We start from the raw sequence: 27,973 nt of genomic DNA on the forward strand, positions 1-27,973 counted from the left end.
CAAGAAACCTTATAACGCGCATTGTGAGAGTATTCTCACGTACTCTCTCTTCTCATATTTAATCACCTTTCATCTAAAGCGCTACGAGCCCATTGTTATCCAATTGAGTAAATTAGTTGGAATAAGTTGACACCTGTAAATAAATCATTTTCATTGACTTCCAATCCGTGAAGTATGTTTGCAAATCGCAAGCAGTGTGCAGCCGTGTCGCTACACTAGACCAAGAATCTGTGTATGCAACGAAAGTTTAGTGAACTTTTAATCTGTAGACGCGCTGCACGTGGGGTTCAATTCTCGCGAATCAGCTTTGACCAAGAAAGAACAGCGATGAAAGAGCACGAGTCGGCGACCGAAGATAAATTGAATGCAGGTTAATTCTTCCGTTCCCGTTGTAAGACCTTGCGCTCTTCAACGACCAGATTACGTGTTTGAGATACTTCAAAGACCAAGCGCAAAACGTGATTCGATCTGCTGGTTGCTCTCGACAATTGCGCGCTAAACGGTAACTCCTATGAAAATAACATCAAAGGGATACAAGGAAAAATATCAAAGATATCGAAAAGCATGAAAAGACAATTATGATATAGATATATTTATGAAAATAGAAAGATGAAATAGATATTTATCATCAATTGTTGCTACCATTCGATTGCTATATAGTCGAGAAGCAAAGCGTAAATCTTGCAAGTTAATTATGACATAATTTACTCGCGAATCTCGGGAGATTCGCGACAGTGGCAGACGAACTCTCTTTCGCTACCGAGCAACGCTCGGTTCGGTCAACAAAACGCGGCGTTGCTCCATACGTATCTCGTGCAATTTTTTTCTTTTACAGGAATGATTTATTCAATAGGTCAGGCCTTTTGTGCAACGCCGTTCATTCGTGTCGTCACGGGTGTGCCGAAGTTCGCATGCGACACAGTGCTTGCTAACCGGAGCATGCACACCGTGCCCATAAACGTAGAATCGTGATGTCCTCTCTCTCCCGCGATGCGGGCCGGTCCATCCACCCTCGCAGCCCCCTCCCGGTGCTCATTACTCTTGGCTCTTCGTATCCGCTCGGATTGGCGAGCACGGCGCGATTACGCGATCTAGTGTTGCCTCCGGAGCACTCCACGGTGGACCAGTGTCGTCTCGGATCAAACTGCGCGTACCAACGAATGACATAGAACACCGCAAGTGCTCCTGCACACGTTCTTTAGTGTCATCGACCTCGAGGGTGCCGTTCTGAATAAAACATCGGCCCAGCGCAGAAAGATAAACGATTCCGATCACTCGATAAGGCGATCAGACGGTGAAATACGTAAAATCATCAACAAAACAGGATTGCCTGCAGATCGAAGTAGAGCAAAGAGAGGACACTCGCGAGGATACTCGAGAGGAAGAGGTACGCGCAAAAGAGGAAACGTCCTAGTCATCCTGAGACCGATACGGGTGGGAAAGAACGAAGGGGATCGGGGATGCTCCAGATGCACACCCATGGCGTGAGAGTGATGGCGTGCCGCTGATTGGGCCCGAAAGTGGCTGATGTTCGATGAGTGCGGGTGGTGACAGATGTGTCGGTGGTCGTCGTGGAGTGTGACCTGTCGTTGCTTACGCCAGCGCGAGACCTCACGGTATTATCGTTGCGTTCTCGTGACGCAGGAGTAAAAGTGCAATACGTGAGAGCACACGAGCGGGACGCAAGGATGAACGGTTCCACGAAGTTCTATGTCCTGCTGGCGGTTCTCCTCTGCTACGAAGGTGAGGCAACAACACCGGAAGCAACAGTTTGCACGACGTTCATTGACAACTGCATTCATCCGAGATAGCGAGGTGACGCGCTTTCACAAGCGGAACGGGCGATCTCGAACTCGTGGGAACTGGTGTTCCAGCGGGAGTCGTAAATTCAGTATCTCAGACCGCGAGCGACACAATTCCCTGATTTCCGTTTAATGCGTCGCAAAGACGGACTAAATTCGAGACTACCAAGCCAAGAGTGTTAATTAAGCGTTTCGTTTGCTCAAGTAGCTATGAGCTCGCCGCGATATCGAGACTTGCGAAACGCAACAAGTCGCCGCGTGTAAGAAACATCGCGTCTTCTGATCCAATTTGAGAAAACGCGCTACCGCTGACTGCACAGTTTTCTGCGTTCGCTCCTCGAGATTGGTCGGCATCTCTCTTCCGCGCATATTCGAATCGTCTACTCGCTGGGCGCGGACTCGCTACTGTTTATACGCAGGGAATAGGTAACGACACAATCATTTGTATCATTTTATTAACTCGCTCGATCGTCGCGTCACGTATAATCCGACGGAAAATTACGCAATCTCCGGAAATTAATGGCAACGTGTAATATCACTTTGCACGCGACGTCGTTTCTCGCGGACATTTATCTACAATGTGTTGCGCCGCCGCGCCGTATAAATACCTGCCGCGATGGATAAGGATTCCTCTCGCAATCTACGAAAATATCGGGATCTCTCAAATTGCCGATTTTTCAGCCTGCAGCTTCAGCCTGATCCTAGAGGAGGAGAAAGAACCGAATTACCTTACTGCCGGAGTGGGAGAGTACGCGGTATTTAATTGCGATCTCGACTTTCCGCACGAGACGCCCATTCCGTACATCCTCCAATGGAATCGCGACGTAAGTATATAATGATAAATCCGTAATTTTTATCTTTCTCCGTAGTGATAACACGCAGCACTTCGCTGCAAAGATACTTGGGTGAAATTCGTCTTACTTTCGCGCGTTATCAATTATGGCAGAGTTCACAAATTGCCACGCAATCCAATCGAAGCGATACAAAGCGTGCGCGATAAACGCGACAAACGCGCGAAACGCGATGTGTACAATGTAATGCTTAAAAGACGTATAATGAGAACATCCATTTTTCGTGAAAGTCAAGAGCGACTTGTTTTATACGATGCGTGTACGCAATAACACGTCATACGTAACAATGGCAATACGATGACGTACGGTTGACTGATTAAAGAGCGTTAAGGCGGATTGTTAGTCGGTTAATTTACATATGGACGTACTTGCACGCATGTCCGTCGTCTTCCGGCACGGAGGATAAGCGTGTTCAAGGTGGAGCAGATTATTCGATTCTCTCGGAAACGTATCCGATTCTTTTGCCGCGACGATCCAGCCAGTTATGGATATATTTCCACGCCTTCTCAATTTCAAGCAGATATATAATACGCGAGGGAAGATAGAATATTGATATCATCGCGATAAAGATATTCAACGATGTCTCTGCATCAGCAGACCATCGAAAAAAAACAAAGCAATTGGTCTAATTGAAAAAGAGAACAAGAAAGATGACGATAGACGGTGCACTTAACAACGTGCACCGTCTTAAGGAAATTCAACATTGACGTTCATAATTGGAAAAACGAGCTCGCTCGAACACGAATCGTTCGTTTGCGGATGTCGCATTGAACGGACGCACGGCGGAAACAGATTGCACGTGGCCATCGCGCACAGAATCAAGTGGGACTTAACCCGATTGGTCCCTGATGCGTATGCAAAGCAGGTGCTCCTTCCCTCTTCGTCTGTCCGTCGTGGTAATTGGAGTACGGAACGCAAGGCTGCATTATATTTAGTCACGTTCGGTCTGCGGACACGAGGGGTCCAACCAGTGGGTCACTGTTGATGCATTGTCAGATGATTACGAGCGATTAGCGCCATTCTCGCCCCTGTCGGCAGACGTATCGTCGCTTTCGAGGATTTCGGATCTGCTGTCTGACGTAGAGCTGTCGTCTACGGTAGTTGTCACTTGAACGAGCGAACATTCACGCCAAAATGCCGCGGATGACGCGGCGCCAATGACACCACTTCCTCGTTAACGTTAACGTTAGCGCAGGGCTTCGCGCAAACGTTAAACTTTTTCTTCGACTCGCGTGAGCTCAACGTTCCGCGAAAGGATGACCCAATTAACGGCCATCGCTGCAATTACTATCAGGTTACGCGGTGTAATTTGCTCAAGACGTAGCATCGCCTACGCATGTCGCATGTAAAAGTCGCATGTAAAAATCGCTCCGTCGCGTCGGTCCATTCCACGAGTCAGAAAGGAGGAGGAACTAGCGGAAGCGAAATAGCGGTAGTCATTACGAACGTCATTCTCGCGTGGATCTTGACGGATGACTTAATAAATGCAGCTCTTGCATAATTTAGAGAAAACGCGCAAAGAGATAGAGAGAGAAAGGAAGATCTCGAGAAGAATTCTGACACCTTCATCGATTTCAATGTTACAGGGCAACACTGTGTTTTCTTGGTACGATGGACATGTGACGGTGACCAATAATTACAAGGGTCGCATACACCTGCTGGACGACGCCGGGCATCGCTACGGCCAGGGCAGCATAAATCTCACGAATATCCGCGAGAGCGACCAAGGCTGGTACGAGTGCAGAGTGATCTTTCCGAACCGGACGCCTAACTCGAGAAACAACGGCACGTGGTTCCACCTCGCCATTGACGGTACGCTCATCGTTACGGACGATCGTTCACGTTCGCATGCGAGAGAAATTCCGTAGGATGGGCAGATTGAATAACGGAGATCTATACTACTAATGTCGACTAACGGTTGCGTGATTTCGGGAAATACAAGGATGCACTGATCAGCATGCAGACGTGAGACGTCGATATTACCGGATGCAGTGGAGCATAACACGATGTTAACGCAATTTGACGCCGATTAATAAAGGCCGGCCTGTGAAATTAGGTCGCACTCCGACGTGCGAGCTAACCGAGCTTATAACCGTGAAATTCGCGTCCCAATTTTTTTGGCAAGTAGGATATGAGTCGGCAAACTTAATTACTCATTTAAACACCTTCGGCATTCTTGACCCTCTTAAGGCTCAGATGGCAAGGAAAAACGGTTTATCTTGATTAAAGGGTCACTCCGTTTCTTCTTTCTCATTTGACAGGCTCATCGTGTTTATATTGTACGAGCGATATTTAAATAGAATAAACCTTTGAATTATTTTTAATGAAACATTACGGGAAATTATTGCAAATTACAATTGCTTACGGCCTTACAGTATTCTTTTATTGGACTGTTTACGAAAATTTTAATTATTCATTGAAATAGAGTTTCGAGTTCTATAACTATATTTCTTGTATCGTCTAAGCTTAGATCTATCGAGTGCGCCAATTAAGAGAGATTCTTTTGGATGAGTAACCATCACTCAGACGGAATTCTCGTTCTTTTAAGTTAAACACTGTTATATGGAACGAGAGAGGACTGAATCACTCGTACATCCGAGTAACAGCTTGTTTATCACGATTTATTGTGGAAAGCAGCTATTACTACGCTCAAGTAAATTCAAGGTTGCATCTTGAGACGAGCACGTACCCACGTATGTGACACATTATAAATAGCATCGAGAGTTCTAATTAGAGTAATTGTATTATACATTCATTATGGAAATTCTTGTTATATGCGTGTTATATGCACCGCTTGCGAAGTGATGGTGCACCATTAACCGTCGCTAATGAAATTTGTCTTAATATTAACGCGTACGCCACGGCGAAATTGCAGAATTGAAAATGCAAATGACTAATCGATCGTTTCGACTGCGCCATCCGCTGTTTTTCCAGCTAATGCAAAATAATTGGCGATAATTAATTACGAGCAAGGAAACCCTGTAACCCCGCCGCTACTTACTAACCGGAACCTGAGCAGACTCGTTAAATCGTTCAATCTAGGTGCGTCGCCGTTCCCGACGACTGTTGCAGGTGATACTCTACTAGCGGTACCACCTGTCAACAAAACCACCATGGAAGGAGAAACTGTCAGTTTCGACTGCATCGCCAAAGGCGAAAGCACAATAGTAACTTGGTTCCGCGAGGGGGTACCGATCCCGGATGTACAGGTGAAAATATTTTCAGATCCTCGTAAAACATTGCCAAATGCAAACTCTAATCTCATTCAATGCGCTCACATTGTTTCAACATGCAAGAGATTCTCAAACTCGCTGTTCTCGCGACAGGATCTCAGAAGAAGAGCGTCCATCAGCGGCGACGGAACGTTGACCATATCATCGGCGGCCATGGGAGACCTGGGGGAGTACACCTGCGTAGTGACCGGAGAGAACGGAGACCAACAGAGCGCCTCAGCCTTTCTCAATGTACAATGTGAGCAATGCAGCATTCACACGCATAATACACGTCTCTCTCTCTCTCTCTTTCTCAAACTCTCCGCTTCTCTTCGCTTCGCAGATAAGGCGAAAGTAATTTACGCGCCCCGAGAGGTCTACCTGCCGTACGGCAAGCCGGCCCTTTTGGACTGCCACTTCCGGGCGAATCCACCCTTGACGAATCTCCGTTGGGAGAAGGACGGGTTCCTCTTCGATCCGTACAACGTGCAGGGCGTTTTCTACAGGCGGAACGGATCTCTCTATTTCAGCAAGGTGGATGAGACACATTCGGGCAGCTACACATGCACGCCCTACAACGAGCTCGGCACCGAAGGGCCTAGTCCTTCTATCACCGTAGTGAGTGTCCGTCGTGTTTCGGGATGTCGCTCGAACGATGCTATGTAGATAGCAGAGATTGTGCATAAAGAGAGAAAGACAGAGGAAGGTCAGCCACGGTAACGTCAGCATTGAGACCAGTCGGTGACGAGTACTAACCATTCTTTTATTCTCCAATTGTAAATCCCTTGAGTCATGGTTTCTAGAACGAAATCGAACCGATGTTTTCACTGATGTTGGTCGAGCAAGCATTGTATTGGGTCGTCCGGAAAGTTCGTGCCGATTTTTAATAGATGGCGTTGGAACATGTCTGAATATATCAATGTTATTGAAAACATACGATTTATATACATATGCTTAAAGGTGACATTTCAACGCATCTTTAGGAAAACAGTTGTTTCAGATAAATTGATTCGTGTCAGTTTTGTACTCTTTTGAAAATGGAAGAAAACAAAGAACATTTTAGACACTCGATGCTTTTCTATTACCGGAAAGGCAAAAATGCCTCACAAGCAACAAATTCGATATGTTCTGTTTACGGAGAAGGCGCTTTAGCTGAAAGAACCGTACGTAAGTGGTTCGCTAAGTTTAGAGCTGGTGATTTTAACCTTAAAGACCAAGAACGCTCGGGCAGACCCTCTACTACTGATGATGACCAAATCAAGACACTGATCGAGAATAACCCGCGCTACACGACACGTGAATTAGCAGAGATACTGAAAATATCGAAAACCACTGTCCACGATCATGTAGTGAAGCTTGGTTACGTAAGTCGCTATGATGTATGGGTTCCGCATAATTTGGCCGAAAAAATTTAATGAATCGAATTTCCATCTGCGACTCGCTGTACAAGCGCAACGAAAACGTACCATTTTTGAAGCAATTAGTGACGGGTGACGAAAAATGGATCATTTACAACAATGTAGAACGAAAAAGATCCTGGGGTAAGCGAAATGAACCAGCATTAACCACTCCGAAAGCCGGCCTTCGTCCAAAAAAAGTCATGCTCCGTGTCTGGTGGGATTGGAAAGGAATCCTATATTATGAGCTCCTACCACACAACCAAACGATAAATGCAGATAAGTACTGCTCGCAACTGGACGAATTAAAGACAGCGATTCAGGAAAAACGTCCAGAATTAGCCAATAGGAAGGGCGTCGTGTTCCATCAGGACAATGCCAGACCTCATGTTTCTTTGACTACCCGACAAAAATTGTTGGAGTTTGGCTGGGATGTGCCACCTCACCCACCGTATTCACCAGACATTGCACCTTCAGACTTTCACTTATTTAGGTCTGTGCAAAATTCTCTTAGCGGCAAGAACTTCAACTCTTTGATCGACATAAAAAACCACCTTGAGGAGTTTTTCGCCGAGAAACCTAAGAAGTTCTGGGAGAATGGAATCTTCCAGTTGCGTGAAAGATGGACAAAGGTTGTGAAACAAAACGGTGCATACATAAGTCAATAAATATTTATCGACATAAAAAAATGTTGCCTTTGAATTTTCCTTCAAAATCGGCACGAACTTTCCGGACGACCCAATATTTCTCGAGATACGCAGATGTTCGATACTTGTACTTGTATCGGATTACGTTAATTGTTACAGATTGTTCAAAGGCCGCCGGTGTTCACGGTAACTCCACAGCATCTGTACATGCGAAAACTGGGCGAGACCTTGGAGATACCTTGTGACGCGAGAGACGGCGATGATGCACATCGGCCAACCATCGTGTGGTACAAGGTACCATCATTATTAATTACGACATATTTTAATTTTGATTTGACATATTTTATAAATGTCTAACGAAACGCGTGATTTTTCTCGCAAAAGGACGGATCGCCTTTGTCACCCGACAGAACCATTATAACCGGTGGCAATCTGACGATAGAAAGAATCCAAGAGCACGATCGAGGATTGTACCAGTGCGCGGCCAGCAACGAGGCAGCAACGGTCGTCGCGGATGCTGAATTAATGGTGCTGAATGTTCCACCGAGAGCGCCGTACAATCTAAGCGCCAATAGCAGCAAAAATGCTGTCACCTTGACCTGGATACCTGGATACGTGAGACCGAAGATGGAGTATTCGGTTTGGTAACGTATCTCGCGCGATAAATCGATTGTGATATATTGCACAATTCACTGTCGTGAGATTTATTCAGTAATTTTGATTCGCAACAGATTTTCCTATAATCTAAATCTGAAATAAAATAGTGTGTTTCCTGTGTGCAGGTACAGACCTACGGACACATCAGAATGGAGAACCATGAAGATCCTCTCGAGGAAGATCACGGAGGCGACAGTCAACAATCTCTATCCAGGACGGGAATACGAATTCATGGTGTTGAGCCAGGATAAACACGGTGACGGGATGTTCAGCAAAGCGCTTCGAATATTCACGCAACCAAGTAAATCGATCATCAATCGCTCTTAGCCGTACTTGAACAAATTATGTGGAATAAATGATAGCTGTATTTTTAGGTTCCATCGATGAGAACTCACCGTCGGAATATCGCAGTCCCCAAGGTGAGCGAGGAAACAGATTTTACTGCGATTTCAATCAAGCGTCTCCTCGAGAGCCAGAGGAAGAGAAATGCATGAACACATTAATTTCAGAAATGGAAGGGTTCATGGGACCACCGACGAACGTGAAAGTTCAAGCAACGGTCGAAGGCTACTTGGTCACCTGGGACCCACCCGAGCTAGGCAGGAATCAAGTGAGGCTGTACACTGTCAGATGGTTTAGAGGATCATCCGATCATCTATACGGAAGAGCCGAGACGACGGACACTTATTATCTAGGTAGATAACCGTTTTTAACGATTATTCCACGTGTTATAATTATATTATACATTGATTAAAGGTTAACATATTGCACATTGTCTGTAATAATAATAATAATAATATACGATTAATACCGTTGCAGTGAAATCTCTAGAGGAGGAGAGCTTTTACACCTTCGAAGTGGCGGCAATGTCACTCACGGATGACAGCAGGACTAGCGAGCGGGTCGGCTTGGAGGTGCCCGCTTACCGTCGCAACAGAGCAATTTCTATGGGAATCGTCGCTGGTATAGGTTTCCTGGCTGCTGCTCTGGCCGCTATATGGTGGGCAAGAAAGCGATTCTGTCAGCCGTCTAACGAGAAGTAGCCGCACACACGAACACGCGGTAAACACGCGGTGTGTTTGTTACTCAGCCGGGATAGAGCTACTCGTGCGAACTCATCATTCATTATAAGTATCCAAGTCGCTCGCGGGAGTAGCAGCGCGTGTGTCGATATAGAGGGAATTATACGATATAGAAGAAGCGTAATAGCGTTATACATCGTACACGAAGGAGAAGCGCAACGTCGAACAGCGCGAATTCATTTATTCGAAGGCGAAGCAATAGCCCCTTGAAGACAGGTAAATCTCTCTCTTTAAAAAACACAAAGTAATATCGAGTATTACACGCACAGCAACGGGGCAAAGGGCGGAATTAACACGTTATTATTAAGGACCATGGCCCCTCAGGCACCTCTGTTAAGATTTTATTTACCGAGCTGTAATCTAAGTTACTACCGAGTGTTCTTGCACCGCTAATTATGCCGTACTTTGTGCGCCATTTAACAGCTTTATTAGGTAATTGCACGTTATATAAGTGGCTAGACTTGATACGCGAGTTACAGGTCACCGACCGTCGAATACGAGAGCGCGTGTCGAGAGAATCAAACCACGTATTCCTATGCGACGTTACGAGCTTCTCTTTTCTCTATTGTAAATAAATTATGCCCGTACGGGCACCCCTTTTTTCATTGTTAATTATATCACTTGCACCGGTTTTATTCGACGTGATGCGTTTGTCATGTATACCTGTACATCGCAACTATTGCAATCGATAATAAAGTCAAGCATATCGAAGGCATATCGTTATGCGTTTCTCTCTATCAGTCATCCGATAACACTCTGTCTTGCGAATACCTCCCACGCAATTATATACACTTTTTGGGATCGCACACTCAAATATCATGATACATACGTATACATCTATTCCATCCATCGATAAACATTTCGAACACTATCTTGATATCGCGGTTAAAGAATCACGTTCGTATCGCGTTATGAATGCCGTCGCTGACAACACCTTATCTTCGGCTATTCAGAAAACTATGAATTATTATTCTCATTCTTCTTATCAACAAGTGTCAGAGCCAAATGAACGTCACGTCTTCTCTTCACCAAGCTCATGTATATGCGCATTTTACATTAAAGAATCAAAGCGTTAGAGGTTTGTCACATCGCGGAAGTGACGAGACATAGATCGCGACCTCGCGCGTACGACCTCGCACGGTCTCCAGCTTTACGAGCCAATACATTTCTACGAGAAAATGTGCCAGATATTTTTACGGTCTCCCGCGCAGCCTTACTAACGCCTGACAGCCACATTGACATTGCTAACACTGTTTGCGCCGTATCTTACATCGGTGACTCTGACTACCGGAGGCAGTTAAATTGTTTAGACGCAAGATTGCATCTGATAATTTTGGCTTGTGACCGATATGCCATATCGTCGTGTACAAGGTGAACATGACGAAATACTCTTGCTAGCAAGTGTGCAGGAGTGTTGACGGGCTTCGTAAGCGATTGATACCTGGGTGATCCCGCCGAGGAAATGATGATTCTACATAAGTGGATAGCTTTGCCTCGCATCTGTCTGCGGAAGTTAATGGCTTCCTCCAAAGACCGACTGCGCTGAAGAGATCACGATCTAAGTATAGGGTCGCTGGCACGGCTGTTACGAAATTTGCATTTCGACGTGTACGCAATTATTGACAACGATGACGAAATCAACGGCCATGAGACACGTGAAATCTTGACAGTCACGGAAATTATCGTGTCAAAGCTATGGTCTGTACATACCTTCTTGTTTTATTTTTGAAGAAGCTTTCGCTTCTGTAGTTAGAAAAGTTAGAATAGTTGGTGCTATGATCAGGTCAGGGATTATGCAAAGAACGTTGCATCACACCCGACTACGTATTTTTTCCCTAATTAGCTCAGGATCACCGATCTGCTTTTACAAGCCGCGGTTCTGCAAAACAGTTCAGTAATTCTTCATGTAGCTTGCCGTTGTTTACGATAGGATCATGAATTAATTCATGATCAACGTTTTCTCGTTCTGCATCTGTTTTATTTATAAAAAAACGTATGTATCGATACAATGGCAGCATATGCGTACGGTTTATTGCGCAACATGTATACTTGCGTGTATTTTCGCACGAGGATTTCACTGTTTGGTCTATCAATTTGAGAATACTCGGCGGTTTCTCGAGGAGATAACTCTGGTGTACAGCGATTTTTACGTAGATTACAAGTTGAACGTTCCTGGAAGTTATAAATATGCACATGATTCATATAACGACGCAACGGCAGATGAAGAATCCGCCCTCTTTCTCCGATTAACCGTTTAACAACTAAATCTTCCGAGAGCAACCGGTTCAGGCAAAGCCGATGAAAATCACGTTGCCTAGAAGTAAGATCCAATTGAACCGACATGAAGCCAATGGACATCGCGTTTAACTTCTCGGCGCAATGATCGATAACCGCGTGACATAGGCTACATCTAGCTGGCATTTCAAATGCTTCAAAACACTTTCTATCCTTTTTTTTCTTCTTCCAAATAAAAAGAAGGAAAGAAAGTATTTTGAAGTACTTGATGGAGCATCAACTGAACGAAATAATGAAAACGCGTATCCAACACAAAATTATGACTCGTGTAAAAAACGATATTTTTCAATATTTTCCCGGGCCTCTGTTGTACGTCTGTTAACCAGTTAACGAGTTAGAGTCCACGATATAAGCCCCGACTATCGCCTTATCACTGACGAATTTATTAATGGCGAATGGATAGTTCAAGCGTTCAAAGTTTCTGTTTATCGGAGATTAGGGGACCGTGTGCGTGCTCTATTTAGCAGATCGACGCATCAAGATCACGACGCTATCTAACTGCTACGATACCAACGAAATAAACAGCGGTATCAGTAAAATAAACTCACCATCGTAAGTTTGAGAACATTTTTTTAGTGCAAACTGGAGAGAAAATGAAATTCGCCACGAAGCGCTTTCGGCACGAGAACTGCAGAAAGATTCATGGAACTTTTCTGGAACAATCTGGACAGAGGGAGACTTGTCAGTGCGGCTCGTAAACCAATTGTCGAGCTCGGCCTTCGTGAGTTTTACTTAATGACACTGTCTATTGACTGGAATTCCGCTCTTAACCGTCACCAAACACGCTCCATCCACCCAGCACGCATTTTCGAGCACACTCGATCTCCAGCTTGGACTTGTAACTTTATCTTTTCAGCGCTTACACAGCTGAGTCGCATTCCTGCAGCAAAGTTATCGTGCCAGTAATTTGTGTGCCGGTCGCAAGTACATTGGGTATGATTACTTGAAGATATCGAGGAGTACGTTGAATGAATAGCTGGGAGTGGCGATACAAGGGTATCGAGGATTGAGAAAACACCCTCTTTGGTGAACAATATTACGTCAGTGCTCTGTCAATTCTGTTAAAACAGGTTCTACTAATTTTATTAGAACACGTCCTCCAGACATATGACCGCCGCGCCGCTTTCTTCCAATGGCTCGAGTAACATCAAGGATAATTCTCGCTTCCCAGTCGATTAATTAAATTGCTTCAGACGTTGACGTTCGCGACGTTTGCCCACGCACTGTTCACGTTATTTTCGGGGAGAGTTGATAGATAGATATTTTTGAAATACGCGTTGTACGACTGATAATGCGGCAATGATCGACCCATTTGCATACCTTCTCACATATTAACACTTGTATTAACTACGCCAGGCGACCACCCTCATCTCGTGAATTCTAATCTTAGACGAGGAAGCACGGCCACGAAGGGTGCGTGCAAAATCGAATTACTTCCATTCAATGAACTGACGCGGCTCGACCATGCGACGATAATTTATTCGCGATTACGTAACGCTGTGATGCAGCAATTGTGTCGACGACTGGCTTCCCCATCAATGGGATTATAAAATTTTTTTCTCGCTTCTCGGATTATGCACTATTTTCGCGCGCATGATTTTATCAGGTCAAGTACTTTATGTTTATAACACGAAAATGGTGTCTCTCGCCAGATGTGCGTTCGGTTTCATTTTTATTCACTTCGAAGAAGAATATTCCCTATGACAGACGTCCTCCATGAAAAATTTATGTATGCGCGTTCTCCTTGAGACACGAATAAGACAACATGCATTCAACAAACAAAGCGAAAAACTCACTTTAGCACTATTGGTTTAATTGATGGAAACAAAGCTGAAGTGTGCAAAATGTGTATTAAAAAATGTATCACATATTCCTGCAGTTCAAATTTATGGCTACCGTGATGCACATTTTGAACGTCCGAATTTTATTCCAATATTTAATGACGTTCAAAAGATATTATTATAATAATCATTTTAATTTAAAATATTTTATTTATTTTAATTCATAAATTTGTCTCCGATAAAAGAGTTGAAAGAGAAAATAAAGAAAAGGACTATAGACACTACCACTTAAAGATGCTTATTTCGGAAAAAAACATGCAAAATGATTTCGTATTATTCGCGCATTATAACGATATCTTTCTCCATTTTGTTATGTGTTTTTATACAAAAAAATCACACATAATCTGAAAGAATGTCTGATTCCCGAAATCTATAAAAATCTATAAAACATATATATATATATATATATATATATATATATATATATATGTATGCATATATGCATATGAATATACATACATGCAACTGACAAATCCGCAAAAGTCCCCTAAAGTCGGCAACGTGCATACAATTTTACATTGCACGATCAAATGCCACGCAAAGTACACTAGTTTGTTCTGCAAATACACGTGCGCGTTTTTTCCGTACCGCTCGTAAATCGGACTTCGAGGAAGTTTGCGAATTCACTGATTTTTCCAGAACACCGAGATATTCGTTCTCCGTGGAAAAGCATCGCTCACCCGATCTAATCGGAGATCACCGAAACCATAAATTTACGGACCATAAGGAGTCCAGTTGCGCGGAGAAAAAATTTAAATCGTCAGAAAGCCAAAGGCTTCTCACGTGGTCGCATGTGTACTCCACGCAGCGGTTAATTCGCCGGGTTGGTGCCATGCGAGAGCGCTATCTGATATGAAACAAGAGGCGCGGTCACGAGAGCACAAGGGATAGAGACGACCGGAGGAAAATCCTCCCCAAGTGGAGGGGAGAGACATTAGATGTACAGCCTGTTGATTCACCGTACTCGTCAGTAACAATCGCGTCCGTTGGAGAAACGCATCAGGGAGATACGCGCTGGTAGAGCAGGCTGACAATTCCGGAGAGTTAAACGAATATTCGACGGTCAACTAGAGAAGCTGACTCGGTGTGCATATTAATATTCTGCAGCTGAGAAGAAACGACAGCTTTGGTCCTCGACGGGTGTTCATACAGTCAGAGGTGAGGTCAATATTTTTTACGACTATTTCGAAATTCGACCGTCTGCGCTGAAAATCGAATTGAATTAGCTTATAGATATTATAGATTTATAGATAGATATTCTTAACACGTGGATCAAAGCAGTTTCATCTTCAAGTTAATTTTTCTGATTTTTTAGAGTCAGGATAATAAAATGCGCATAGTAAAAATCATAATGCATCGGATTATACATGACTAGTAATATATAAACAACCATTAAATTATTGAGATTATAATTACTTCTAGATTCGCATTCATTTTCATATTTTGATCAAGCATGCGATCTTAAGGATTATAATTAAGTTGCTTGATAATTGAGATCGATACATACATATGTTAATAGCTAATTTGTATAATAACATACTACATATTTTCAGAATATAGTCCAACTTGTTTATTGAGAAAAATAATCGTTCGATAATTATATCACACATACACACACACGTGTTATATAATTAATGCATTAAGAAAATTTTAATTCAAATCTTATCGCTTGATGGTTCGTAACGCGTAATTTTCACAAGGTACAATTTCAATTCACGATAAGAAGTTACTCCTTATTTTAAATCTCTCATTAAATTGCGTAATGTTCTTCTTTTTCTTCTTTTAAGTTTTAGTACACAGTTTGTATTTTTTACGAAATCGTGAGGTTTCCTTAGATTCTCTATTATAGTAGAATAATTAAGTAAATTGAAGTAGACGTAACACTTCTGGATTCGCCGTATCGCAAAAATCACAAGGTCATTTTTAATTTAAACATGTTTATTTGTAATCATGGTATTATCTCACGTGATCAGACTCGTAAGAAGATATTTGCCAAACTGTAAAATGTCTCGGATCGACAACGATTCTCGGAAGACCGTCGCATTCAGACAATCATTTTTCGTACGATCCTCGTTCGTGTTCATGTTGTGCTATGACATTGGGCTTTAATTATACTACACTATGGAATATGATTTTTAATTCTCGACAATTTCTTAGTGAGAAACAAACACAACAAGCACGCACGAAATTTTTCAATTTCACTGATTTAATAGAAAAGTCCTCGTCGTCGGAAATAATAAATTAAAGCGATACCAATTGCACCGACGGTAAAGGCAATAGGCATCGTTGCATTGATGTACAACAAGGAGTGAACTATCCAATAAAGCTGCATGTCTGTCGTTCATACATCAAAAAGACGACGTGCTACGAATCATCGTAACAATATTAATAATGCGAAGAGAGTCACATTCACGTGTGTGAAGTTAGCCCCGCACTTTTTGAATTTCATCTTTTTCTTGATTGTGCTGAATTGTGCTACGTTTGTGCCATATTGTGCCGCAAACCGCAGTTCAATATCTCAAACCGTTTTCGAAAAAAAATTAACGAAAAATTTGGTAGCCCCGCACTTTTTCGCGATTAAGCTCAAATTTGTTTTCCAAATTGGCGTTGACTTGTACCGTGTTGTGCCGTTGGAAAAATTTGAATATTTCATTCCGTTTCGATAAAAAAATTCATAAAGATAGATTAAAAAAACATATAAAATCACATTGCAAGGCAAATATATAATTTCTGCGAGTTGTGCTGAGTTGTACTACTCATTCTCTACGAGAGACATGCATAAAAATCGGAAATTAATTTGAGAGTCGATAATTATTAATGAAAAAGGGGTGGGGGTGAATAAAAAATTTGACATTTTCGAATTTTTTTCACTTGTGCCGGATTGTGCTAGAGTAGCACAACAACTTTTTCAAGTGACAAAATTTCCTCAGACCGCTAGATATCGCAGTACAGAGAAAGTTAGGACTGAAGTGTAACGGTTTTTTAGGAATAGAAAATTTCAAACTCTTATAACTTACGAACGGCGATCGATAATCGAATTCTGCGAATTGTGCTGGATTGTGCTACTCAAAATCTACGAAACACATGCATAAGAAGCATGGATTATCGTGAAGATTAGTCAAAGTTATCCAAAAAATGGTGAGGGCGAAATAAAAATTTGACATTTTCGAATTTTTTTCGGTTGTACCAGATTGCGATCGACGAGCACAACAACTTTTTCTAATGACACAATTTCGTCAGATTACTGGATTTTGCAAAACAGTCGCTGATAGGAACTTAGGGTTTATGAATAGAAAAATGCAAAACTCCATACCGTCCAAACCATGGTACATAATCGAATTTAGTAAATTGTGCTGAATTATGCTAGTCAAGAAAAATGAACGACTATCGAAAGTAGTAGGTAAAATGGAAAGAGAATGATAAAAAAAGTCAGCAAAATTCGAAAAGTGTGGGATTACCAAATTTTTCGTTTTTTATTTTTTTTTCGAAAACGATTTGAGATATTGAATTGCGGTTTGCGGCACAATATGGCACAAATGTAGCACAATTCAGCACAATCAAGAAAAAGATGAAATTCAAAAAGTGCGGGGCTAACTTCACACACGTGTCACATTCGCCGCAATAAATGATTGTCATCAGTTAAAATGTGCATGCGTCTAATTGTCTCCACTTAGTCAGAGAGAATTTTATGCTAAACTTAACTTTACGCTAAAGATTTTTCGTATATAAATTTACTTCATGCAACGGATTTAATTATGTGGTCAATTATAAAATCAGACTCACAGATTATCTTTTTATTATTATTTTCAAGGAAATTAATCTCACGCGATTTAAAAGTAGGTTTTATAAGGCAGTATTAATTACACATTAATATGCACATCATTCCATAATCGTATACTTAAAGCGAGAGTAAAAATTAAAAATTAATCTACGATCTATGTTACACAAGTGACCGAGTGACAAGATCAAGAGATAAAAACAGAGATTATAAACTAGACTATAAACTAATGCACACTAATGTTCCATGAAATCTATGAAAATAGTATTTTTGGTAAATTAAAACACTATATAAAATGAATTAATTTTATATATCTTACGTTGTACATTATAATTGAGAGCTCTCCAATATGAAAAATTTTATACACTTTTTCAGCGTCAAGTTCGTGCTACGGTAGTACGCAAATATTAAATAAAAAATGGATGCAAAACACACTTGACTCCATTATATTAAATTTAACGAAAAGTTTAGATAAATCTACCTTCTAAGATTTAAGACACATAGCGCTATAAGATTTTAATGACCATTTCTTACGATATACGATATAAATGAACATTAATTGTTTGCTAAGCTTTGATTAAATCGTATAGTGTACAATTATAGCCAACATGAATTATACATTGCTACGCGGTAATTTGAGTAAACTTGAAACGAAGGAGATCATGAATTGAGCAAACAGTCTATAATTTACTGCACTTAGTACTTAACGCGAAACATGTACTTTAGTCGTTGAGTATGGTTGAGTATGGTTAAATTAAAAATAATAGAGATCTAATATAGGTATTAACACACCGAAATTCATTGTCAAATAATAATCTTCAGAAAATGTAATGAAAGTATAATACACGCCGACGTTACGCATCAACGATCAGTGTCAATGTTAATAATTTGAACGCCTAATATAATTGATTTCAATGGTGCTTTTTGCAGCGTCACATTTCTTCCGATAACAAACGGAAGCATGTTTATTGTGAACAGACGTTCATTTATAGTTCATATATTAACAGTATATATTTTGCTATTGACCAGTCATATTACATTTACATTTGAAACAACGAATTATGCGTGTGTTATACATATTTTCTATATTTTATATCCTCGCATATATTCTCGTTATGGATCAGTTTGTTCTTACCATTGATTACGTCAAAATGTTGAATACCACCACAATTACGTGAAAGGAATAATGGATAAAGCCGCCTTTAATATTCTATTGATTCACTAACGATGTGCACGTATATTGATGAATCCAAATCGCCATGTCGCACGTGACAGTTTGCTGAGCGAAGATTTGTTTGCCATTTTTTTCCCTGAGTACGCTTGAATACATTTATTAACATTGCATTATGTAAATCTTGTATCATTTAAATGTGCATTTACGCAAAAAATACATGTAAATAATTCAACTCATATCGATCGCGCATATCAATTCGAATATCAATTTAAAAAAAATGTCCCGAGCGATAGCTCGCTTCCCCTCTTATTTAATGGTTTTTTTTTAATACGATCAAATCAGATACAAGAAAAGGGCTCAAGGATTTCTCACTAGGGGGTTTCCTCGAAATATATCGGACTCGTGAACTTTGATCCGAGACTGAGCTTCGTCCGGTGTGTTCAATGAGTGTCCTTCACTCAGTGCTCTTTTGTTTCAAGTCCCCATTTGAGAAATTTCTAAATTCCCTCTCTCTCTGATCTCTCTGAAGATGTAACATAATTGAGACGTGCATAGCTAAGCTGGCTAAGCATGTGTATATTCGTGGCGACTCTCACGCGATTCACTAGTCTAATCGTCAATATGCTAGACTAGAAAATCCCGGCTTCACAGGCGCGCTATGCACGTGCAAACAACCTCGACTATAGATTAGATACGTTTTATCTTCCAGACTTCGAAGCGCGCCTCATCATCAAGACAGGACAGTGAAAGAAGTAGAAGAAGACTCAGTAGAAGAATTCACTGAAGTTGAGAGTGCACATGCTGAACAAACGAGGACCAGTGCATGCAAAGATACGCTCTACGTCGCAATGAGACCGACGACTAAGACTCTTAGCCTTGGTGTTATTGGCTTGTTGCTGGTGGCACTTGGCATATCCCTTTGCTTTTTGTCGCCGACGATTTTCCGCCAAATTCTTCAAAAAGTGAGTGCAACAATTATCGTCATATTTGACATTAATAATTTATTTTTCCACGATTTTATCAAGTCTCTTTCATAAAACAGACTTGCGAGTGTGCAGCTTGTGAGAAATCTACGATTCGAGTCTCGCGTTAAATTGCGCTCTATCGGCAATATTTACTTCCGATATGTGATTTTACTTTTTCGCTTTCATCAATCAAATTCGGAAAAGATGAATTATTGACGCTGAATGTCCGGTTCCGGTTATTTTAATGACATGGAACATGACTTGTCACGTAGTTAGGTCACGATTTATTACCTGATAAGTTTGACTAATCTAAAAGCCCGTTTTAGAATATGCAACGTATTGAGATTATGCTTAAGATTATGCAATTATTAAATCACAATCGGAAGACATGGAATCGCAACGAAACTGCTCGAGCGATCAATAAAATCATTAAAATATTCTAATTAACCTATTCTAATAAAATAATTAACATTTTACATGAAGCGTTTAGTCAATCACATATAATCTTCTGTTAACATTTATCATCTATCAAATATTAATAATTACCATCTGTTAACATTTTAATTATCGATTCTCTCTCTCTCTCTCTCTCTCTCTCTCTCGAGCATCTGCTTAAGAAAATTTTTCTCATTAGTCATTGTAACAACTGGCAGTATATAAATATCAATCGCCTTTATAATCGTGCATAATAAACTCATGGTCACGCGACGAATGTAGAATGCCATATTGTCCGTGAATTATTCCGCTAAAAATATTTGCACTCCGTGGATATACGCGGATAGCCTTTCTGGGTTATCGGCACTTTGATGCTCATTACATTGTTGTATTTGGCCGTTGCGTTAGCACAGCGAAACGCAGCCTGCCAGGGCTGTTTATTATAATAGTTTATATAATCTTTCAAGTTCCGATGAAATCAATCACTTATCAGATATTTGAGGATAAACAGCGAGTGGTGCAATAAATCGCGCGTCCCGCAATTCGCGAACACTGCATGCGTCCGTTTTCAGCAAGATCACTCGGGCTGAACTGGTCCACATATTATATATTTTAGAGGCTGGACACTTGTCTTGCTACTTGGGCACTAGTCCCGACCCGATTGGAAAAGTGGCCGATTGTCCCATTAATTGGCGTTTCTCTACGTATCGTGCATGGCGAATGGTTCACGTCACCAGCACGTACGATCGCGCGCGACTAGTCTCAGTGCTGACAATGATATAAGGACACGCTGTCACGTTGTCTATCTCTCTCTCATTTACTCTGTCTCTTTTTTTCTCTGTCTTTCAGTCTTGCCCGTAAAACTATTTCCATCGATGTGGAAATTGATAATCATCCGCACGAGTAAATCCTTATCTGAGATTATCGTTAACTTTCAGCTTTAAACTGATTCCTATCACTGCGTCGTGTACTTTCGTGTAATTTTATTATCTTGTAATCTTGCTCTCCGAACACCGTAATCAAACTCACATTTTCCTTGCGAGATATCATTGAGTGAAAAAACTATGTGGCGATGCGTTTCATCATCGTAAAATCATAAATACAGAAGCGACACAGATAATTATACGTAACGTAGCGTCAAGGAATAGCAGCAAGTAGATTTAACAGCCGTTTTTCGTGATAACTTATCAAGAAAAACTTCTCGTGATCATCTTAATTATGCTCGGGCAAAAATTCGCAATTTATTGTACGCATTCCTCAATCACAGAACGTGACCTGAAATGCTGTGATTTTGTAAGCAAATGATTTCGCATAATTTGCTGCATTCTTATGTATTCGGATTGATTAGCGAGAGGTCATTAAATCATAAAACGATAATCGATGTCCCCAACGTGAACTCTCTCTCTCTCTCTCTCTCTCTCTCTCACTTGTTTACGAATTGAAATCCTTTTGTTCGCAGGGCTTGGCACTGTCGCCGACTTCGAAGAGCTTCGATGTGTGGAAGGACACGAGCAGTCTGCCACCGATGTTCATGCAGGTATATTTTTTTAACTGGACCAATCCAGAGGAATTGGAAGTACCCGGTAAAAAGCCACGCTTCGTCCAGGTTGGCCCTTACTGCTTTAGGTAAGTATCCTTCACCGAGATACGAGACTGAAATGAGATCGCGATACTTGAAATAAGAACGAAACAAGAACCTTTAATATATCGACGGTGTCAAGATCAATTGCTTGCATCCAATTGGCTACGGTCAACTTTCACTGCGCCAATGACGTAAAAATCCGATTTACGCAGATTTAATATTGTTTCTCCCCAATTATGCCGTCGGCTGAGCACAGTGGAAGTATGAATCTTCAAAGTCGCGCAATATCAGAGCGTACATGCCATTGTAGTTAAAATGAAATTACAAACAATTTCATTTGTTGATGTATTACGAATCAGCGTATTTTTCGCGAATAAGATTTTCTCGTAAGTGTCGCATTCTCTGTAACTTAGATACGTGCCATGAAATGAATGTATTCTTTTTTCTATTTCAAATTATGATGTATAAGGTTTTCTACTACTTTTTACAAAAATGGGCGAATAAAGATCAAAAGAGAAAAATGGAATAAAACAATTTGCATAATACTAAATTCACGATACTACTAATAACTTGACCGATAAAATTATACATCATCAAAAAATAAATCAACAAAACCTTAAAGACTTTTATTTCTGTTGAAGTCAGAGGTAGCGGGGAGCAGATTTTGCCGCAATCAGTGAAAAATATGTTTTATTTTTATGCTATCATAATCACGAGATAACAATTAAAGAAATCCATATTTGTAAGAAAGCACAAGGAGATTTGACATTCCTTTCTCACATAAGAAATTACAATGTAATGGAAATAAGATTATTCTAATCGAGCTCGTTATGACGCGATAACAGACTTCATGACGATAAAGAAGAAATAGTTAACCTCGCTGTATTGACATCTTAATGAACAATAAAACGTTTCGGACCAGTCGTACACGACGCGTGGGCGGCACTACACGGAGTAATTGACTAATTAATTACTTTCTCCTTGCTCTCGGTGAAGTCGTTGTGACAACGAATGTCAACGCTCCAACCACATACGCTCCCGCCTACCAGTTCGCGTCTTTCGTCCGACTGGTTTATCTTGTGCATTTTGTTTTCGCAAAATATCAACGACAGCCCAATTAAATATAATTATTTAAATATAATCGGTATCGGTGTTTTCCATTATTATCACCATCTTCACATTTCGTATTCGTATTTCGTATTTCATTGAATCTCATGTAAGTATACATGATATATAATTTTGTGTAAATTTATTCTTTGAAAAATAACGCTATACAGACTGCTTCCTCGACAATAATCGATTCAGAGATTTACATCCGTAATACGAGACGATTATAAATAAAGATTACAGGATTAGGAATTAAAATGTAGATATGTCAAGATTTTTTATTTTATTCAATATGTTATTACTCACAGAATAGTGTTCTTCTCCTTCAAAATATTTCTTCCATTATCGCGTTTCCGTCGTTAATCTCGCGGCAATTACGCAACAAAGATTGCGTCTTTAGCAATAAAAGAGCATTAAGCACGATCGACATTGCACACGTCCCGTTGGTCCGGCTACACAGCAATTGCGCCGTTAATACTAATAAGCAAAACATGTAGGTCAGATGTTTAAATCGCGGTCGAATAATCGGCTTCAGAACCGGCGACGAATTGGGTTGAGGTTGTTCACACGATTAAATTCTTGTTAGCCAATTCTTGTTAGTCTCGTATTCGATCAACACATTTAATAATCAGTCTATTTTTAAAAACGGAAAGCAGGAGATAAATAATTAAACTACATTTACAATTTGCAGGGAGATAAGGCAAAAGGACAACATCAAATTTAATCATGAGAACAAAACTGTCAGCTATCTGCAGCGGCGATTATGGTACTTCGAGGCGGAGCTCAGCAATGGGAGTCTCAACGATGTCATCACCTGTCCGGATCCCGTTGCTAGCGTGAGTTATTCTACTCTTTATCGCACCTTTAATGCAGTAAATTTGATTCTGAATCGTCAATCTTGAAATTAAACGATAAGAAAAACAATCGGCGTATCATTAATCTTGCAAGAGATCAACACCGTCGTGCTTCTTTCCTTGCACTCCTCTGCCTACCTTGATAAAAATAGAAAGCGATCGCTTTCGAAACGAAACAAAGACTGTGACAGTGTCTGATATCGTTGTTCACGTTGTCCTTTGCAGTCAGCGGCGTACAAGATCCGAGACTGGGAATTGGAATGGCAGGCGACTCTATCCCTCGTCCTGGGTTCCTCGGACAGATCGATCCACATCCATAAAACAGTGGACGAGCTGACGTTCACCGGCTACAGCGACAGTTTGTTCACCATGGGCAAGATGATGGCATCCGACGACGTGCCGCCTTACGATCGCTTCGCCTGGTTCTACATGGTACGTCCAAGATATTAACAATAAGATTGGTCATTTTTCTTTTTTTCTCTTTTCCTAGCGACTCGTTCAACTGTCCGTGCGAACAAAGAAAAGCAAGCGATGTATTAAATATGCATCTTCGAGAACGATTTTACGATTGCGAGCTTTGTGAATGCGCGCACAATGGCCCTTGTTCATTTGCTTCAAAACATCGTCGCTTCTCTTCAACAATCCAAATAGGCATCAACTGCAGTATCTTATTACTTGTAGCGAAATGGTACCACCGACTTGGATGGGCACTTTAATATGGAAACAGGCGAGGACGATATCAGCCAATTGGGAATCCTAAGGAAGTGGAATTATAACGACGCGATCAAATTCTACAAAAGTCCATGTAACATCGTCGAAGGCAGCGCGGGCGAATTTTGGCCGCCCGACAGGACGAAGGATGATATTACTCTTTTCAGCACAGAATTGTGTCGGTGAGTAAAAAATATTGTTACCTTTGTAGGATACCGTGAATAGCAGACCTTTTGTTCGTATCTATTAATATTAATAGATACATTAATGATTAATGTATTAAATTAATAATCTTTCAGACCGATAGTCTACGAATACGAGAAAACGGTTTCTTATCTGGGTGTCGAGGGTTATCGATACATCATGGACAAGAAGACCCTCGGCAACGCTACCAAGCGACGTTACCCTCACGAGCAAGCGAAATTTTTCGAAAAGACTACCACCACTGAGGACTTTTTCGCGGCGGAGCACTCGGTCGAAGCTGTGGGATTCACCACAACCACCCAAAGTTCCTTCAACTCTATGCCAGAAAATGAGTCGTCCGAGAACACGGACGAGTATCGCGACGGCGACCCGGACGTCGTCAACATGGGCAATTGTTACTGCAACGGAGAGTGCGTGCCGTCTGGTCTGTTAAATGTGAGCACGTGTCGCTTCGGCGCGCCAGTCTTCGTCAGTTTACCTCACTTCCACAGATCCGATCCCAGCATCCTCGATCAGATCGAAGGACTGAATCCCAACGATGGCGACTACGACTTTGCGATCACACTGGAACCCGTAAGTGATCAATATAATTTCATCTAAATGAAACTGTCGAGACCAACCACAGAAATGACGACCATCTGTTAGTTTGTTCGCAAAAGTGCTAATTTTATTCCATTATATACATATAATTCCATTACCTTTTTATGCACTGTTAAAATGACACGTATTTACTTGCACAAATTTGTATCAATTTTTTATACGAGTAGTAATATAATAGTAATTAATAGCTACTTAATGATTATCCCCGCAAGTATACGCTAAATGATATTTTAGACGACGGGGATCCCCTTACAAGTAACAGCCCAATTGCAAGTCAATATTCTTTTGCAGCCATCAAAATATGTATCGTAAGTACATTCCAAGCAATAAAACACGTGTACGACTCTGATTAAACTAAAAGATGCACGCATCATAGTTCAACAAAGACATCGCGTTGATCTCATCCGACCGATTACTCGATTGCGTTTAACGAGAGTGACGTGTTGCGCGCAGGCTCTACAAGAACGTGCCGAAAATCTACATGCCGATGCTGTGGCTTAACTTGAAAGTCGGAGTATCGGAGGAGATGGCGGCTAAACTGAAACAATTGCTGGCACTTCCCACCGTGATGCTGTGCGGCGGTATCACTATCGCGATCGTTGGATTGTGTTTAATCGGCGCCGTGGTACTCTTATACATCTGGAGGAAACAGCCTATACTTCCCAAGATATCAGCAGTAAGTTCACTCGCAAAATGTTCTTTTACCAAAAGTACCATTTTAAATGAACCTGCGCTTCGCAGGAACAAAAGCAGCTTAACGATCCGCCCGAGAAGAAAACGGAAATGGTGTACATGGATAAAATAAGTAGCAACGAGGACGGCAATGCCAGGAGCGACCGTCGCTTGTACGCGAAACCCTAGAAAAACTAGACAAGTGATTTTTGCCCCAAAGAGAATCTGGTTTCCGGAACAAACGCGTAAATGGCGCCAGAAAAATCGCAGATCAATTTAGCATAGATCGAAGAGAGAGGTCGAAAGATTGAAAATCCTGGCCTTTCGGTCTCGATCCAGTTGTATTGATCATTGAATTGTGAATCGTTGATAGGGATGTATGTTGAGAGCTGTGCCAACGAAATGTTTTACTCGTGTACGGGCGTAGACGATTTTTAGTAGTTCGAATTGTTGTATACGTGTGTGTCGTCGTACGATTCGCGCGAGTACTTTTTCGCGTACACGTACAAGATTTTGTCGATTACACGTTTACTTGCGCTTCGCGGACGGTGGACTCACCGTGATTGTTAGGTAGTATCGTTTATCGTTATAGATTGAATAATGTCGTTTTCGATATCGGCTTGGTACGCTAAGACTGATGAAATCGATAATTGCGACAAACTTTTAATTACTTTGCTTTTCCGATCCGACCGACTGTTTTTACACGCTTATGCTTATGAATAAAACCTCGATCGAATTAATGAAGCGGAGGCAGATAAATCTCATTTTGGATATGTTTCGTTGTAGAGATTTAACTTTAATATTAATTCAATAGTGAAATATCGAAATATTATCATAGGCGAGCTAATGGCCGCGCGATTAGCACCAAAACGAAGATAATTTTAGACACGATAATTGAGTACGCAGTAGAGAGCCGAATACTGACAAAAGTATATCCAGCGAAAAGAGTACAAAGAGCTTTGTAATGACAGATATGTGACAGATACACTGCACGAAACCGAATTTATTCCTCTCTAACATTCAGATTAAACATAATTGTTATCTATAGTGACTCGTTTAGATACATAATTGCGTTGAGATGCGCGATATTACAACGAATTCCGTCAAGATATTTAAGTATACATATATATATACATATATATATACACGTATGTACGAAATGCGTAATATACATACCGTAAACTGTGCTGCTGCAGAATACGCGTAATACGCTATTATTACGGAATAATGTAACACGCTATTCTGATGTGGCAGAGTGTTTGTGTGGCGTGCCTTGCTATTGTAGTAATTAACGCAAAAGTTCCTTGGCCGATCCGAGCATATCGTAATCTCGCGGAGATAACGTGTGATTTCCTCCGCGATAATCTCGCGTCTCGCTTATGTAACCAAGCGAAATCTACATCTTGGGCGTGATAACAACGTTGACACGTTATCATTTTTCGTGCGCGACATGAACCGGAGTTAAGTTACCGTGCCAATACCTTTGCGTTACCATGCCTCATTGTGAGATAAGTCGCATAAGACACAGCTTGTGATATACTTCGGGATTACTTTCTTCGTATTTGTACAAAATCAGCCATTCGTAAGTGCCAATAAAATATTTAGATTAATTCTATATATCGTTAAGCGTTATCTTACGCAAGTGCAATGGCGTGTAAAAGTATATTGTATGTTTTCTTTTTTTTATCTTTTATTCGAGATACAGATGATATATAAGGTATATTGCAAAACATTGAGCGATCTTGTATTATATTTTAATATTTTAATAAAAGCTTATTGTTTTTACAAGATTACATCGACGATTTTGTACTTTATTGCCTCTCACAGTGAGAAATTTCAAAATGAGCACTTGTATAAAATTTATTTTATCTTTATCATGCATGTTCTTTTGTTAGACGCGTTATCACCAACAAACTGACGTTTTATCACCAACAGGTAACAACTGCGCGCTCATGAAACTCTATCGTCCACCGTCAACACGGATCACTGCATTATCAATAAAAATGATGTGACACGTCTACTCTTTTAGCGTTTTGCTTTTTATTTCTCATATTTTCCACTCACAAATCCACTACAAATTCTTTATTAATATTATTTGCGCAAACAT

At 41.0% G+C, this 27,973-nt stretch overlaps 2 protein-coding genes and 1 long non-coding RNA gene across 7 annotated transcripts; 2 read left to right on the forward strand and 1 right to left on the reverse strand.

Annotated features, from left to right (window-relative positions):
- The first annotated feature begins 1,075 nt into the window (after positions 1–1,075).
- Positions 1,076–10,361, forward strand: LOC105287749 (protein borderless). Of its 5 annotated transcripts, none has more exons than XM_011353624.3 (12): positions 1,076–1,743; positions 2,484–2,626; positions 4,240–4,465; positions 5,696–5,862; positions 5,980–6,124; positions 6,209–6,483; positions 8,069–8,203; positions 8,294–8,553; positions 8,692–8,867; positions 8,941–8,985; positions 9,076–9,261; positions 9,386–10,361. In XM_011353624.3, exons 1-12 carry the CDS (start codon positions 1,689–1,691, stop codon positions 9,607–9,609), a joined length of 2,037 nt encoding a protein of 678 aa, XP_011351926.1. In that variant the 5' UTR covers positions 1,076–1,688; the 3' UTR covers positions 9,610–10,361. The 5 variants fall into 5 exon arrangements, with proteins under 5 accessions (XP_011351926.1, XP_011351841.1, XP_011352008.1 ...); XM_011353539.3 differs by having other exon boundaries at positions 1,077–1,743; positions 8,929–8,985; XM_011353706.3 differs by having other exon boundaries at positions 1,077–1,743; positions 5,726–5,862; positions 8,929–8,985.
- On the reverse strand, positions 9,782–13,926 carry LOC113561639. The gene is made up of 2 exons (XR_003406331.1): positions 12,492–13,926; positions 9,782–11,820 (listed from the first exon to the last, which is right to left on the reverse strand). It is a non-coding gene; the product is annotated as an uncharacterized LOC113561639 (long non-coding RNA).
- An 805-nt stretch (positions 13,927–14,731) lies between these two features.
- Positions 14,732–27,659, forward strand: LOC105287562 (protein croquemort). The gene is made up of 10 exons (XM_011353213.3): positions 14,732–14,942; positions 19,446–19,698; positions 21,596–21,762; positions 23,517–23,661; positions 23,905–24,111; positions 24,361–24,572; positions 24,690–25,167; positions 25,429–25,502; positions 25,648–25,870; positions 25,936–27,659. The coding sequence occupies exons 2-10, from the start codon at positions 19,585–19,587 to the stop codon at positions 26,053–26,055; spliced, it is 1,740 nt and encodes a 579-aa protein (XP_011351515.1). The 5' UTR covers positions 14,732–14,942; positions 19,446–19,584; the 3' UTR covers positions 26,056–27,659.
- The last annotated feature ends 314 nt before the right edge of the window (positions 27,660–27,973 follow it).

Source organism: Ooceraea biroi, chromosome 3 (assembly GCF_003672135.1).
Source record: "Ooceraea biroi isolate clonal line C1 chromosome 3, Obir_v5.4, whole genome shotgun sequence".
Classification (NCBI taxonomy): Eukaryota; Metazoa; Arthropoda; class Insecta; order Hymenoptera; family Formicidae; genus Ooceraea; species Ooceraea biroi.